Raw genomic sequence first — 15,466 nt, 5'->3', positions numbered from 1 at the left:
AAACCAAGAAATAAAGTTGACATTTGGAACATAAAATACAGATTATAAAATGGAAATAAAACCAGTGCACAAAGTTCTTGTGGGTTTTTTAAATAATGGAAGTGTTTGAAGCATAATAATGCTGTATTTGTACTTTTCTTCCTAAGAATGTTATGTTTCTTCTTAAGAAACACCACCTTCTACAAGTATTTATTAGCAATGTACAATGCTATAATGGGAGAATATATATTTTCTACCAGTACTGTACATTCACCTGCAATGTGAGACTCATGCTGGAATAACGTGAGCAAAATGTAAGTAAGCATTTCCTACATTTTGACACCAGCACCTCTGCATCCATATCACTGTATGGAGAAGGCAAGAACTCACCATCTTCCCTTGTAGTATACCCACAGTGAGACCTGCTCTTTCTGTCTGTCCTTTTTCTGCATTGATTTTATAAAGCACAGAATCAAAAGTGTATTGTAATCCTTTCATTTTAACAATCCTTCAGAGCCCCTTCACACTACCAAGCAAGAGTTGAAATCTTGGTCACACATTATATAGGAAATAGGTTCCAGTGAACTCTATGGGCTTGACATCAGAGTAAAAGTGGACTCGTTATTTTCCTTCCAAGTAGAAGAGTATCTATAGTGGAATTCAGAGATGTTTTTGTCAAGTCATGGCTAATGACCAACTATTTCACAGAGGAAAGGAAACATCAACATATTGTAGGTGATCCATATGTCTGATCAAGGCCAATCTCTGCTAAGCAAGATCTTACTAAAATCTACACTAAGATCCTCAATGTTCCCATTGATTCCCAGTGTGGATGCTACAGGGTTATTCAAGGATTGGTGCAATCACTGCATGAAACAGTGATTACTCATGCATCCTCTGTTTCCTCACACAAACTTCCTACAGTTAGTACAACCAATTGAAATAGTTTCTCTGTAATCATTTGCTTAGTGTTTCTTATGTGCAAGGCAGTAGTAACTATTTCCTACTTGCTCTTTGGAATGATTATGTTGCTGATCTTAATGCAACAGATGCTGCACAATGCTCCCCCCTGCTGGGGACAAACAAGCCTATTCTGCCTAAAGTATAGGGAAACTTTTACCCTCCATATATAATGGACCAAAACTCCCATAAATTCCTTATCATGGACTATGCTGGCTGGGGCATCTGTGAGTTGTAGTCCAAAAAATCTGGATGACCAAAGTTACCCCATCCTGGCCTTCAGTATACTTCTTCACCTGTCAAATACATTCCAAGGTTGAAATCCCCAGTAAATCTTAATTCTTGGATGTAAGATGCATTTGGATTTTTGTAGACTTACGTTTATGCATTAATTTTTCTCCTTTTCTTTCCTGAAGGAATGTTCTTAAGTTACCACCTTGAATCACAGTTTTGGGAAGAACACAGGTATAAATAATTGAAAAATGTAATTGCTACTCAATTGATGTACATTGATTTCTTAGGCTCAGTCTACACAGGCTAAAAATGCATCCTTACCTCGATCCCAGTCCTGTTGGAATACAGAATATTCCTCTCCTTCCCATGTGAAAACACTTTTTTTAAATGCCTGAGGGCTTTAGGCGATTTTTAAAAACCCCATTTACTGTGCTGTTTTGGGGAAGAATTGGGTTTTTAAAAGGTGTGGTTTGACCCCCAAATTGGGATCCTGGTGGAATTGGAGGTTGGGGGGGGGGGTTGGTGGTTGGTCACTTGTTTGTTCCTGACACAGAAGGGCAGCTTCCTTGTTTGTATTGGCTTCCAGAATAGGTGGTGTTGCTTTATTGGGGAGGGGGGATTTGTTTGTATGCACACATTCACAGGTTAGCATTTCACCTTCACCTTCTTTAGGAGCTTCACTTTAGAGAAATGCAGGTGGGCAATCAAAGAGAAAACAAAGGCAATCTGATTAAGCATATATGCAAAGGTGTACATGCATTGTGGGAATCCCACCCAAAAAGCCCTGCAGCTGTGGTTGTGTGACCAGACATAAACCAATACAGTGAACAACACGTGCACACAGTAGAAAACTCCCCTTGTGCCAATGTGGCTACGTAATGGGGGTCCTGTGTGGCTTTCCAAACTGCTGTCAGTTTGAATTAAAGCATGTGTGTGGGGGAGTAAAGGGGTCAGTCTGGGACAGGGACAGTCGAGTGGAGCTCTAGTGTCCCTCATGCAGACTCAGCCCACCATCATGTTTTATGCTATTTTGTGCCTCAAAATCAACTCTGGATAACAAATATAATACAACTACGAGTCTGCCCTCTTTAACCTCACGCAACAGCATCTGCCAATAATTCTTAAAAATATTATATATTAAATGGCACATTGTAAGAGTTAATTTTTGCGGCACAATTCCTCTAGAACCATTCAATTAAAGGTAGAAAATGAAATTGTTAAAAATAAAAGCATTACTTGGAGGGATGAACTAAATGGGGCTATTCTGAAGTACAGTGAAAGAGGCTCATAATACACTGCTTTAAAAAAAACCTATTCCAATGAAGTGTATTGTCAGATGCTCATTACACAGTTGGGCCTCTTTTTGCAGATTTCAGCTACTTGTACAAGTTTCACTGCTTTTTCATAGTGCAACTGGAGTTTCAGCTTTCATAGGCGGACTTGCATGGCTTTCACTGTGTAACCAAACCTCTCTCCCATTTACAAGGATGTACTTGCTTTTCAATGTCACTATGCAAGGAATGATAACCATCGAACTGAGCAGTCAGCAGCACAGAAGGTAGCTTTCAGTACATGACAGTACTAGATCACTTCAGAAGGAGTCCTTTTAATTGAAACTAATGAGAGTGGAAATAGTTTCAAGGTTTTGAGGGAACAAGGTCATTTTAAAGAGCCATACTTGGATCTCTCTCTCTCTATCTATCTGTCTCTTTGTATTTCTTGTGCTCAATACACGGATCAGTTGAAAAGATGCAATGACACAAACATACATGCTTTTTACAAAAAAACAACAACACTTTCTTCTGCTCACTATACTGTATTTTTAGTGTCACTTGTGAAAATGCCCTAGGTGACTTCCCAAACTAACCAGGAATGTATTGAAAGTAGTTCCAAGAAAACATGTGAAAGACTCTTTTGGTTCCAACTCTCCATACCTCTATTCACTAGAGGAACATTTTTCTATTTGCCCTTAAAAAGAGAAACAAGAGAATAATAATATGAGTGTAAACCACCTGAGGCAATTTTGAATATTCCCATCGTTTTCCTGTATGTTAATACCCAAGATAAGTGTCCCTTACATGAAGGCAAGTGCAGGTCTTTGACCTTAACCAAACTCAGGCTTCAATATATTATAAATACTGCCTCCAGCAGAAACCTGCTTCAAAATCTTTTTCTTTTCCCATTTGCAAGTAATAAAGGACAACATGAACTAGTCCTCTTTGTCAAAGTAGCCTTTCATCATTCATTTGAATTTCCTTGTTTCCAAGAATGATTGCTTTATGAAAGAGCTGCTATTTTTGTTCATTAAAGATAATCAGGCTAGAGTAACAGACATTTCAACTCAGGTGTCTTTTTCAGGGTTTTACCTGAATAACCTCCATTCACCAGATTAATAATCATCATCCTCATGAGTGTACAATGCCCCATATTTGCAATGTTATTCTCATGTTTTGGCTCACATCATGTCAGTATCAAGCATTTTGGTAAGAAAACAGTGATCTTGATGACATTTACTATATCAATAGCTATGGTATTTTGCTATGTTTATTTCCTCAGAAATATTTACCGTAATTGAAAAGACAATCCCTTATATCAGAGCATGAGACTTTTTAAAATCAAGTCTTCCCATATATATACATTTTTTTTAAAGCTAACCAAACCACACAGTTGGTTGTATACAAAACATCCAATTAATTCCTTCTTAATTCACCCACTTTCAGGAAAATCCTTTCTTACAGAAGCATGGACTTACTATCACAAGAAATAACTTTCTCAGAAGCTGTCTGGACAGAAGGTGGAACTGGACTTTACAAACTGTTGCTATAAGATTAACTATTAAGCATCATGCAGGAGGAAAGTGAAGCAGATGTATAGAGCTCTGGAAGTATTGAAAGAAGGAAGAAAGAAGAGAATCACAGCACAAGGCACGTCAATCTAGTTTAATGTTTACATGAAGAAGTTACACATAACAGAGACTGAACAGGATTTTCAGATGTAACAGAGCTGCAATGAAATGAAGGCTGCTGCATATTAGAAAAATAATTTTGATACAGTCATCTGATTCTGTTTTTGGTCTACATAAGTTCTTTGAAATTGATTTACACCAATAATCAGACTGAAAATGTCCCTGTTGTCCCTCCCTACCCTCCAAGTTTCAGTATCAATAGTCTTTGGATGAAACAGTGACTGTACATTTGTTGATAGTTTGCCCTTTGGTTAGAAGCAGAAAACTTTTTTTTTACTGTTTTTCCAAGGTAAAATGCCACAGGGTTAAATTCTGGGGTCCCAGGTCCCCTTGGTGTTACAAAACCAATGTTTTGGTCAATGTTTTGTGATAATTTTCGGTAACATTTTTTAAAAAATAAATGTTAATTATCCCTCAGCACAGTACCCATATTGGAAAAAAGTAGTCATCTCAGTTAATAACAAATAAAATTCTGACATCTCAATGCTGTTGCGCATATTTTGTAATATAAACCTCGGTACCTAACAGACAAAAGGTAGTTCCAAAATTGTATGCTACAAACATATTTTAAATCTGAATTAGAAGAGAGGAATAAACCCACATTTGTATGGATAGAACAAGTTTATTTGTGGTTAGATATTGCATGCATTCTTGCAGGACTGACTCAGCTCTACCTACAGCTGTAGCTTTCAAATTTAAAAGGGAGTGAGGAGGTGGGGAACTATCCATCAGAGACATCCCTCAGCATCCAATATAATCTCATTATCAGCAGTTCTGCACTTGAGCCAGAAAACAATTTTCCCTAAAGAAGTATTCCCACAGATTTCAAAAGAAAACATACACATCTTTATAATATTTACAAAAAATATTTAATTAAAAATATTTTATAATTACAGTAGGTCTATTAAAGCATATACTTTTCTCACTTACACTTATAGAACCTCTCTCTATATACATAGTATGAAATGTCGCTTTCTCCTCTTCTTCTTCATTTTTTTTAATCTATACAATATGTAACATTCCTTCAGGGAGAAGAAAGTCCCCGAGGAAACAATAAAACCATCTATTTTAAACAATAGATGTCCAAACAAAAGTTATCTACAATGCCTCTGGTAGATTAGTAAAGCTTCAGATTTCAGCTGCTCAGCACATTAAAAGTTAAAACTTCTACACTCCCCATTTGTCCTTGATCTTCTCTCTATCCAACAGAAGAGCCACACTCATGCTGAAGATTTAAACCCCCTCCCTCCCAGACAAGAGTACAATTCACATCTGATCTAAAAACAAAAGAATTAAGAGACATGTGTGTAAAATGCTATGAACGTGCAAAAGTCGTGAAAAATTCTCCTCTCTTTCTCTCTAAAGGAAGTATGGAAAGAATTCAGGAGTAGGTTTTGTTTTTTTCCTTTTTGCCCAGTGGCTGATATTTCTTTCTTTTCCCCCCCTCCCTCTAATGTGTCTTTCTTTCTGCTTCTCTGGCTCAGGATCTGCCTGCCGCACACCTGTGGAAGAGGAATGAATAGAGGGGGGGTGTGAACCATTCTGCTCCAGACTGACTGGCGCCACCAACAAAACAGAAGACATGCTTGATCAACAACCCAAAACAAACCAGGTCAAACAACAACCGCAGCTCCCAGGCTAGGCCAAGCAGAGGAACACACAGCTGCAAGTCCAAGCTAGAGAAGAAAAGAGAGAAGGCGACTGTGGAGGCGCCCTCCTAAAGTCTCCTTCCTCCAACCCTGTTACTGCAGATCAGGCATGGTGTGTCTGCAGGGGACATTTTGCACCCCAGTCTTATTACAGAGCTTCTCTTGTTGCAGAGAGTTCAGTGGGACTTGCTTCCCAGTAAATGGGTAGAGATCACAACCTTGTTGCCAAAGAAAAAGCTGTGTAAGAGAACCAACATCATTTCCATCATGTATTTTTTCATCACATTTAGGGAAAGGGAAAGGAACTCCTCAGGAATGTGCTAAGAAGGCAAGCTGATCTGTGAGGCAATTAAAAGCCCTTACAGTTCAGAAAGCATTTCTTTTTCTTTTCCTACTTCAAGCAATATGACGCAAGTGCTCCACTTTCTTTGTATTTTGTTGTTTGTCTCCCTCTGGAACAAGTGGGAAAGCTTGATTTAACCTAGATCAAGCCTTTAATATATATAAGTATATATAAGTTTAGAATCTGACTTGCCCCTTTGAAGTCTAGAATTGATCAGAAAATATTATTAAAAAAACTGCACACCATGCCACTTCGTAAAACTATTAAGCTAGGCAAATAAAAATGAAAAACAATGGGATCACACTGATTTAAATCAAAGTAGACTAACTGAATTTGTTGGTGGAGGTTGCAGCTTACTGTTCCAATTCTCCATACACTTTTGATACATATTTTTCTCCTACTGATTTCAGTCATTTAGGGCAAGTCTCCCTTATCTGGAATTCCAAAATCTGGAATACTCCAAATTCCAAAACTGGTGGCTCAGTGTACATAAACTTTGTTTTATGTACAAAACTGTCAAAAATATTATGCACAAAATTATCTACAGGCTATGTTTAGAAGATATATATGAAACATAACTTAATTTCATGTTTAGATTTGGGACCCATCTCCAAGATTCCTCATTATCACAAATATCCCCAAATCTGAAAATATCCAAAATCTGAAACACTTCTGGTCCCAAGCATTTCAGATAAGGGAGACTCAACCTGTACTGAATTTCCAATAAGCGTACCTAAGAACCAAAGTGCTCTATGGTTTAGGTAGAACTCTGACCTGATCCTAATTACATTTACTCAGATGTAAGGGCCACTGATTTCAACAGGGCTTACTTCCAAGTAAGTGTTCTTAGGGGTCACAGTCCTGGACGAAACATTTCCTACCAAACACATTGTATAAAACAGTAGAAATGCCATGTTCTGAGCTCCACTAACATACCAGTCTCAAGAGAGGACACTCACCTTAGAAGTGCATGCAGTTCAGCGGCACAGAATACTGTCCCCTTGCTTATTCACAGCACCTGCCTGCAAAAGAACAACAGAAACAAGAGTGGGAAATTAGAGTTGGTGCAAATGACAGGCTTAAGCAAGCAAAAAAGATTTTCATTGTCCAGCTATACCTTCTTTAGACACACTCAGGCAAAGGAAGCTGGAGGGACGAGTCCTGTTTTTCTACAGACCCTCTCCCAATGTAGCCATTAGTGACACAAGCTGTAAGCTGTCAGGTGTGGCAGCCTTTTGCTTCATAGCCCCACAAGGACCACCAACTGCAGCAGAAGCTCACACACTTTCACAGGGCAGCACAACCAAGCAAGAGCAAAATCTAGAGCTCTCCATAGAACTGTGATATTTAGATAAATACCTGTCACATGGATTCTTTCTCTGAGCCTACTTTTACTACTGGGGATGATGGATTGGAAAGATGGTATTCTCCACTCTCACATAACATATAACCTTAAGTGAAACAAAGACTATTTACATTTGCCTATCTGTCATCTAAATGCTCAGAGTCCTTCTAACAGTTTAGATCTAAACACACTGACCCCAATCCAGCTATAATCACAAATACCACAACTAATGGACAATCTCTCTTCGCTTCCCAAGATGTGCTCAGCCCATTCTGAGATGCCCAGGTCATCTATGGGATGTAGATGTATACTGTACTCAGATGTCCATTTTATACATAATGGTCACACCTGAAAAAGACTGCTATTTGGGTAGCCCTCCCTTGCTAACCCAGGGCAAATGTGGAGAAATCTACCCGTGTAAGAAATGGAAATGGCGTCCTTTTAACCTGTGTGTGTGCGAATGCCTTTAAAGTCACCTGTTGACTTATGGCAACCCCACTAATTTCATAAGGTTTCCTTAGGCAAGGAATACTCAGAGGTGGTTTTGCCAGGTCCTTCCTCTGAAATATAGCCTACAACACCAGGCATTCATTGCTAGTCTCCCATCCAAGTACTAACTAGAGCTGACCCTGCTCAGCTTTCAAGATCAGATGGGATCTGGTGCCTTGAGGGTATTTAGGGAGAATACACATTTGGTGAAGTGAACTGAGCTGAACACGCAAGGCTATCTACATTTCGCTGCATACTACTCTTTAAAGAATGCCGATGCAGTGCATGGATAGTTAACTGAATGGCAAAGCTTGGCAACATACACAAGTGCCATTGCATCTCCTAGGATGTTAAGAGTGTGTAGGTATGCACCTGTGTTCACATCTACAGAGAAACATATGGAGTCCCATTGCATCTGGACTTCAATATCTAGGCTGCCCTGCAACCCTCCAGCCAATTAACCCATATTCTGAATCTTTGAGAAGCTTCCCTTCCAGAGAGATTGGCTCCAATTGCACCCATAAGCAGGCATTTTATGGGGTACTAGGGAATGACACCTGTCTCTGTCGCTTGGCCTCAACACTCTTGCCTCAAAAAAGGGAGATCTAAGAGAAGAGGGTTTGACTGAAGACAAGGCTGAGTCGCAGAAAGGAAGAGGGACTAGGACACTGAGAGGCCAGGGTTTGAAGCCCGTCTTGGCCATGGAAACCCACTGGGGTAACCTTGCTCAAGTCACACTCTCTCAGCCTCAGAAAATGGCCATGGCAAAACCCTTCTGAAGAAACTTGCCAAGAAAACCCCATCAGAAGGTCACTATGAGTCAGAAGCAACCTACAAACACACAACAAGGGTGGTTAAACTAGTAGCAGGTCCCCTACACCAAAAACCCCAAACTATTTCTTCAGTCCTGTTAAAACAGGATTGGGGGGGGTCCATTTCTTTAGCACTGTCAGAACAAAATGGGTGTGTATGTGCGCACAACCCATTTCTTCTGTCAGAACCGGACGGGGATGGAGGGGGGTGTCCATTTCCTTAGTCTGGAGTCAGGGGAAAGCAGTACATTTCTTCAGTCCTGTCAGAAAAGGAAGGGGGTGTCCATTTCTTTAGCACTGTCAAAACAAGATTAGTTTGTGTGTATGTGTCAATTTCTTTACTCCTGTCAGAATAGGATGAGGATGGGGAAGGGTGTCCATTTCTTTAGTTGTTAGAACAGGATGTGTGTGTGTGTGTCCATCTCTTTATTTTTGTCAGGACAGGACAGTGGGGGCGGTGTGTGTGTTGTGTCCATTCCTTTAGCCCTGTGGGAACAGGATGGGTGTGTGCGCGCGCCCACTTCTTTACTCCTGTGAGAACAGGATGGGGGTGGAGGGGGTCCATCTTGTTACTTCTGTCAGAAAAGGATTGTGTGTGTGTGTGTCCTGCCAGAACAGGATGGCTGCTCTCTGTCCATTTCTTTAGTCCTGTCAGAACAGGATGGGGGGGGGGGGGAGGCACCCATTTCTTTACTCCTGTCCAAACAAGATGTGTGTGTGTGTGTGTATGTCCATTCCTTTTGCCCTGTCTGAACAAGATGGGTGTGTATGTCCATTCCTTTACTCCTGTCAGGATGAGTGTGTGTGTGTATTTCTTTACTCCTGTCAGAATAGGATGAGTGTGTGTATCTGTCCATTTATTTAACTGTGTGAATAAGATGTGTGAGTGTGTCCATTCCTTTACTCCGATCAGGAAATGTGTGTGTGTGTGTGTGTTATTTCTTCAGTCCTGTCAGAATAGGATGAGTGAGTGGGTCTATCTATTTCTTCAGTCCTGTCTGAACAAGATATGTGTGTCCATTTCTTTAGTCCTTTCTGAACAAGATGTGTGCCTGTGTGTATTTCTTCAGTCCTGTCAGAAAAGGATGTGTGTGTGTCCATTCCTTTACTCCTGTCAGGATGAGCGTTTGTGTGTGTGTGTGTCTATTTCTTTACTCCTGTCCGAACAAGATGGGTGTGTGTGTGTGTCCATTTCTTTAGCTCTATCTGAAGGTGTGTGTGTGTGTGTCCATTCCTTTACTCCTGTCAGGATGAGTGTTACATCCTAACAGGAGTAAAGAGCGTGTGTGTGTGTGTGTGTGTGTATTTCTTCAGTTCTGTCAGAACGATGTGTGTGTGTGTGTGTGAGTCCATTTCTTTACTCCTATCAAAACTGGATGAGTGTTTTTGTGTGTGTATGAGTATTTCTTCAGTCCTGTCCGAACAAAATGTGTGTGTGTCCATTTCTTTACTCCTGACAGGTTGTGTGTGTGTCCATTTACTCCTGTCAAAACTGGGTGAGTGTTTGTGTGTGTGTGTTTCTTCAGTCCTGTCCGAACAAGATGGGTGTGTGTGTCCATTTCTTTACTTGTCAGGATGTGTGTGTGTGTGTCCCCCTTCCTCCCGTCCTTCCAGAGGGCTTCCCTCGCCTTAGTGCCTGGGAGAGAGAGGCGACTCAGAGGCGCCCTCCTTTCCCGGTCCGGAGCCTGAGGAGGAGGCGGGAGCCTTACCGGGTCGGCGTTGAGGGCGCTGAGCGGAGTCCTGGGAGGCCCCGCCGGGAGGAGGACGGAGCCCGGGGGCGGCGGCGGGGGCTGGATGGGGGCTTGCTGCTGCTGCTGGCGGAGGAGGGCCGGGTGGGTCTCGAGGGCCAGCTGCAGGTCGAGGATGTAGTCGATGACGTGCTGGAGGATCTCCACTTTGCTGACCCGCTTGTTGGGGGGGATGGTGGGCACCAGCTTCCGCAGGCGGCTGTAGCAGTCGTTCATGTCGCACTGGAGGCACAGGGACCCCGCCGCCGCCGCCGCCGAGGCCGCCCGGTCCTCCTGCTCCTCCTGGGCCGAGGGAGGGCTCCCCTTCAAGCAGCCCGGAGCGGCCTCAGCCAGGCAGCGCACCGGCACCTCCACGCCGACGCCGCCTCCGTCGCCGCAACAGCAGCCGCCGCCGCCGCCGCCGGCCAGCGCCTTCCTGCTCGGGTGCCGCACGGGGCTCACCGCCTTCATGGCGGATCCGGGGCCCAGGGGACGGCGAGGAGCAAGGAGCGAGAGGGGGGTCCCTCGGCAAAAGAGAGGGAATGGGTTTGCAAGGGAGAAGGGAAGGGAAGGGAAAGAGGCTCCTGGGCAAAGGAGGGAGGGAAATGGGTTTGCGAAGGAGGGAAACAATTGCTAATTGCAATTTAATTGCAAAGGAGGAAGGTTTGGGGAAAAGCAAAGGCGGGTGACAAAAATAATGCACCCTGTCTAGATATATCTCTATATAGATATATAGGAGACAAGGAAAAGGATCCCAGAGTTTTCCTCCTCTGCCTGCCTCTCGCTGCTGCTCCCAGCTCAGCCGCCTCTGCTGCTCAGCCCAGTTTGTAACGCCGCTGTATATATAGAGCGGGCTCCGGTGCAGGCTGGGCGGGGCTCAAGCGCTACAGGAGCCCGAAGAGGAGGAGGAGGAGGAAGGGAAGGGGAGAAGGAGGGAGGAGAAAGGAGAAGGAGGAGAGCGAAGGAGCGGGTCGGTGGGAGGGAGAGAAGAGTAAGAAGAGAGGAGGGAGGCTGTGTCTGTGGGAAGGGAAGAGCGGAGAGTAGGGCGCCGCCGCGCCTTAGCCAATCAGAGGCAGCGGCTCCCTCTGTGGAACGTTGCCTCAGCCAATGGCGGCCGGCTTCGTCCTGTCAAACGCTGTGTAGGGTCTGGGGAAGAAAGGCAGGCAGTGGAGCCCCAGGGAAGAGAAGGAGAGAGAGAGAGACGGAGGGAAGCTGGTGAAGAAGGGCGAGATATATATAAAGTGCAAATGCAATGCACTTTATCCTCCCTTCCCAAGAAAGTGATCATAACCAGTGGATTGCAACCTGCAGGATGGAACCCAGAAGCCCAGCATCCACTGGTTCTGATCACTTTCTTGGGAAGGGAGGATAAAGTGCATTGCATTTGCATCTCTTCTTCAGGGATGCTCCATTCATTATCATTTCATCCTCTCCTTTTTGGAAAGCAGCAGCAGCAGTCCCTAGTTTGCTCCTATGCATTTCCAAATCCCTTCCCTTCTCTCCCATCTCCCTCTGCAACTGGGATATTTTAGTGTTAGACAGCCATCCACTTCCAACTCTGAGTGCAGAGAAGAAGTTCTTGAGGGCAGAGAAGGAAGGAAGGAAGGAAGGAAGGAAGGAAGGAAGGAAGGGGGAGTTGTAGAGGATATTCCCCCCCTTAAGAAAAGCAATCACCTTGCAACATTAAATTAGAGCACCATAACGATTAAAAATTCATGGCGATAGGTTATTTAAAATTCCTCCACGCCATATAATATTAATCCATTTAATGTAAAATTCATACCTGTAACTTGATTTGCCTCATTACTGCCCCACATCACGTATTAGTTCAGCATACCGTGTTTTAAATACGACGCTGTAAAAAAAAATGCCCGGATGTGTGTGCTTTTTTGAGGCGGCACATTAAAATTAACATGTGCACAACCGCCCTGGCTGTAGTGGACTTGCAGCCTTTTAATTTAATAATGTGCCTTCCGCCAACTTTTGGAGATTCGAAATGGAAAGCCATCAGAGCGCTGCGTAATGAGCTAAAACTTCAACCGTTAGGAAACAAAATATCATCTTGCGTATTTTTAACTCTGCGGTTTTATGCTCCATGGAATAACACAGTCCCTCAAGATTAGTAGGATGCTTTTGCAGGCTTGACTGCACTGGATGGAGATGGAAGGTGCCATCTTGTCTTTTCTTACTTTGGGTAGCCAAATGGTGCCTTGGGCCAGCCTAGTTTTCTTTTTCAGGGCTGGCCCAAGACATATTGCAATCCATGCTGAAAGGCAAGATGACACTTTCCATCTCCATCGCCTGCTAAAGCTTATTTCACTGCTTTCAATTTGTCTTTTATTACGGTGGGCCCTTGGTATCTACTGGGGTTTGGTTATAGTGGTATCCCTACTGATACCAAATTCTGTGGATGTTCAAATCCCATTAAATACAATGGCCTAGTAAAATGGTGTCCCTGATATCAAATGGCAAAATCAAGGTTTGCTATTTGGAATTATCTAATCTATCTGTCTATAGTAATATATTACAGTGGGCCCTTGGTATCCACTGGGGTTTGGTTATAGGACCCCCATTGATACCAAATTCTGTGGATGTTCAAGTCCCATTAAATACAATGGCCTAGTAAAATGCTGTCCCTGATTTCAAATGGCGAAATCAAGGTTTGCCATTTGGAATCTATCTAATCTGTCTGTCTATAGTAATATTTTCAAGCCATGGATAGTTGAATCTGTGGATAAGGAATCTGTACATACTGAGAACCAACTGTACCTGTCATTCAGCAACTAGTTTAGGAGGTTCTGGAAGAAGTTATGTGCCATACATAGCTCTGTCCTCCAAGAGATGGGAACAGCCAAGGGGTTCAGGAAAAACAGCCAAGCAGCAACCACTATGCCTCCCCCCCAGTGTCTGCTGCCTGAAACAATCACCTTGTTTGGGTTAATAGCAATAGTAGCTGACCGTCCAATTGTCCCAATGGCAAGGACAGTAGTAGTCCTCTGTCAGCCCACTCTTTTAGCTGCTTTCAAAATGCTTTAAAAAAAGATCTCTCTTCCCACTTTTGCCCTTGGTCCTTGGCTTACTTCAATTGCTGCTAGTTTGCACTCAGCAAGGAAGGGAAGGAATGTTGCCCTTCCCTGTAGGCTCCGTCAAAAACAAACTGCTGCATCCCCTCCTAGCTTGTCTGTTCTTCCTCAGTAATAACTTTTGCCATCTTAACTGCACTCTGATGTCTCCTGGCCATGCATGCCTTGCTTTTCACCTGTGACATATTGGAAGGTAAGGAATCATTGGCTGAACTCCCTTTTGCCTAGGAACCTGGGCCAATGCTACTGAATCTTATTAAGGCTTCTCTATTAAAATATTATGGGACCTGAAAGTCTTTCTGCATAGCAGCTTAAAGCCTTTTTTACCTTGGGAGTTTGCACACATTGCACCTGCATTCTGCCGAGGAACAATCATCCAAGGTCAAGTGAAGGAATCTCTTTTTAAAAATTCAAATTTTATTTTATTACAGTTCAGGAATTGTATGACAGTTGAAACTCTGACTGATCTCTGTGGCAAGAGGGTCATTTCTCTATAGATGGCGGCCTCTGCTTTCCTCCATAGATCTCTTTGTCTGTCGGTTTTAAAGTTCTGTTTTTAAACCAGTTTTGTTCAAAGATCAGCCCTTCACTGCATTTTTAAAAAAAATGGTAATTGAATAGTTCTCAGGCCTGAAATGCTGTGGCTTCTTCTGGTTATTAGAATCTATTTGAGGACTTGGATGCAACAGAAGTGGATTGGAGTAAACAGCTGGAAGAGGAACACAGAAAGAAGTAGGAACACAAGAAGTAGGTACACAAGTCAACATATACTCGTGTGTGTGTGTAACTTAGGATTCATCCAGACTGAATGAAAAAAAAGAATGAGAAAGCCCCTGATTTTGCTCCTGTTCTTTCCAGTTTTATTTTGGAGATCCATAACTATTTTGTTTACTCCAGAATATTTCCTATCAGCTTCATGTACAAACAGAATTTTTTTTAAAATCAGGTCAGTTTATTTTAACCCAGTATAAAATCAGAATGAAATACCACAAAATCTGGGATTTTTAAATCAGTCTGGATGCACTATCAGCTGCTTCAGTTACTCTGCCTTCCCCCTTCACTACAGCAACTTAGGGGCCATTCGCACTATATAGTTATAGTGCTATTATTCCATTTTACTACTATGGTTCCACCCTCTAGAATCCTGGGATTTGTAGTCTGTTGACCACTGGAGTACTCTGGTTGAGGATTAAAATGCCCCTCCCTAAACTGCAAATCCCAGAATTCCTTAGGATCATTGCACTTAAAAGTTGAGTAATGGCACTAAATGCTTAGTGTGAATAGGCTGCTAGTATAAAAACTGTCTGCTGGGCTGTTCCCCGACCAGGAGACAAATTGCTGCAGGATGTTTTCCTTCCCATGCTCTCTTAACCCACCCTCTTTGCCCATTCTCTCTCAGATGACTTAGCCCCTATTCCTATAGCATCGCCCACCCCACATGCACCAGTAGCCTTTCAGAATTGGGGCTGTTTTATGCAGCTCAGCCATACAACATCGACAGAAATGTTTATGCTGTTTCCTTCACATTTAAATCTGGTATGTAGAAGAGTATTTTGCTACAGTCATTTAATGTTTTAAGTTCGCTTTTGGAATTCATATAGTAATATTTTCACACCCTTCACGTTCATGCTAATTCCCAAAAGTGATAGAGTGATTTGACTCTATGCATTTGGTAACTAAAAAGTCTTTTAAATAATACTTCCTGAGCATATGTATGTGTGTGCATGCATTACTGGGAGAAAATGCCAAGACATGCTAAAGCCAAAGCTCAAGATCTCCTGTAAGCACTCATCTCATGACAAACATGAGTTCATGTATATACCTCTACAGAGAACATGCATTGACACAGGAGAACAGTAATTAATTTTGTTAAATGATGA

The 15,466-nt window shown here is 42.5% G+C and overlaps 1 protein-coding gene and 1 long non-coding RNA gene across 4 annotated transcripts in view; one reads left to right on the top strand and one right to left on the bottom strand.

Moving 5' to 3' along the window:
* Positions 1-4,103: 4,103 nt before the first annotated feature.
* On the bottom strand, positions 4,104-11,499 carry LOC149317084 (DNA-binding protein inhibitor ID-4-like). The gene is made up of 3 exons (XM_089516826.1): positions 10,486-11,499; positions 7,090-7,152; positions 4,104-5,640 (listed from the first exon to the last, which is right to left on the bottom strand). Exons 1-2 carry the CDS (start codon positions 10,972-10,974, stop codon positions 7,108-7,110), a joined length of 534 nt encoding a protein of 177 aa, XP_089372952.1. The 5' UTR covers positions 10,975-11,499; the 3' UTR covers positions 4,104-5,640; positions 7,090-7,107.
* The window catches only part of LOC149317083 (uncharacterized), a 46,564-nt gene continuing 41,222 nt past the window's right edge, over positions 10,125-15,466 (top strand). For 2 of the 3 annotated variants that reach the window (XR_016280573.1, XR_016280571.1), the window contains exon 1: positions 13,558-14,333. This is a non-coding gene — a long non-coding RNA (uncharacterized LOC149317083). Of the gene's footprint in view, positions 10,273-13,557; positions 14,334-15,466 lie in introns of those variants that run through there. The other variant, XR_016280572.1, reaches the window with a different exon arrangement.

This window comes from Sceloporus occidentalis, unplaced genomic scaffold (assembly GCF_023333645.1).
Source record: "Sceloporus occidentalis isolate IW3139 unplaced genomic scaffold, rSceOcc1.0.p SCAF_3, whole genome shotgun sequence".
In the NCBI taxonomy this organism is placed as follows: Eukaryota; Metazoa; Chordata; class Lepidosauria; order Squamata; family Phrynosomatidae; genus Sceloporus; species Sceloporus occidentalis.
Note: the sequence above shows the minus strand (reverse complement) of the source record. Positions and strands in the feature narration are given on the sequence as shown.

What these genes read in the sequence shown, in the direction of transcription:
- LOC149317084 (XM_089516826.1), bottom strand. Translation starts at nt 10,974, where the DNA reads ATGAAGGCGGTGAGCCCCGTGCGGCACCCGAGCAGGAAGGCGCTGGCC. An exon ending in GCGCCCTCAACGCCGACCCG is followed by an intron (nt 7,153 to 10,485) that starts GTAAGGCTCCCG and finishes GTTCTTTTGCAG; the next exon opens with GCAGGTGCTGTGAATAAGCA.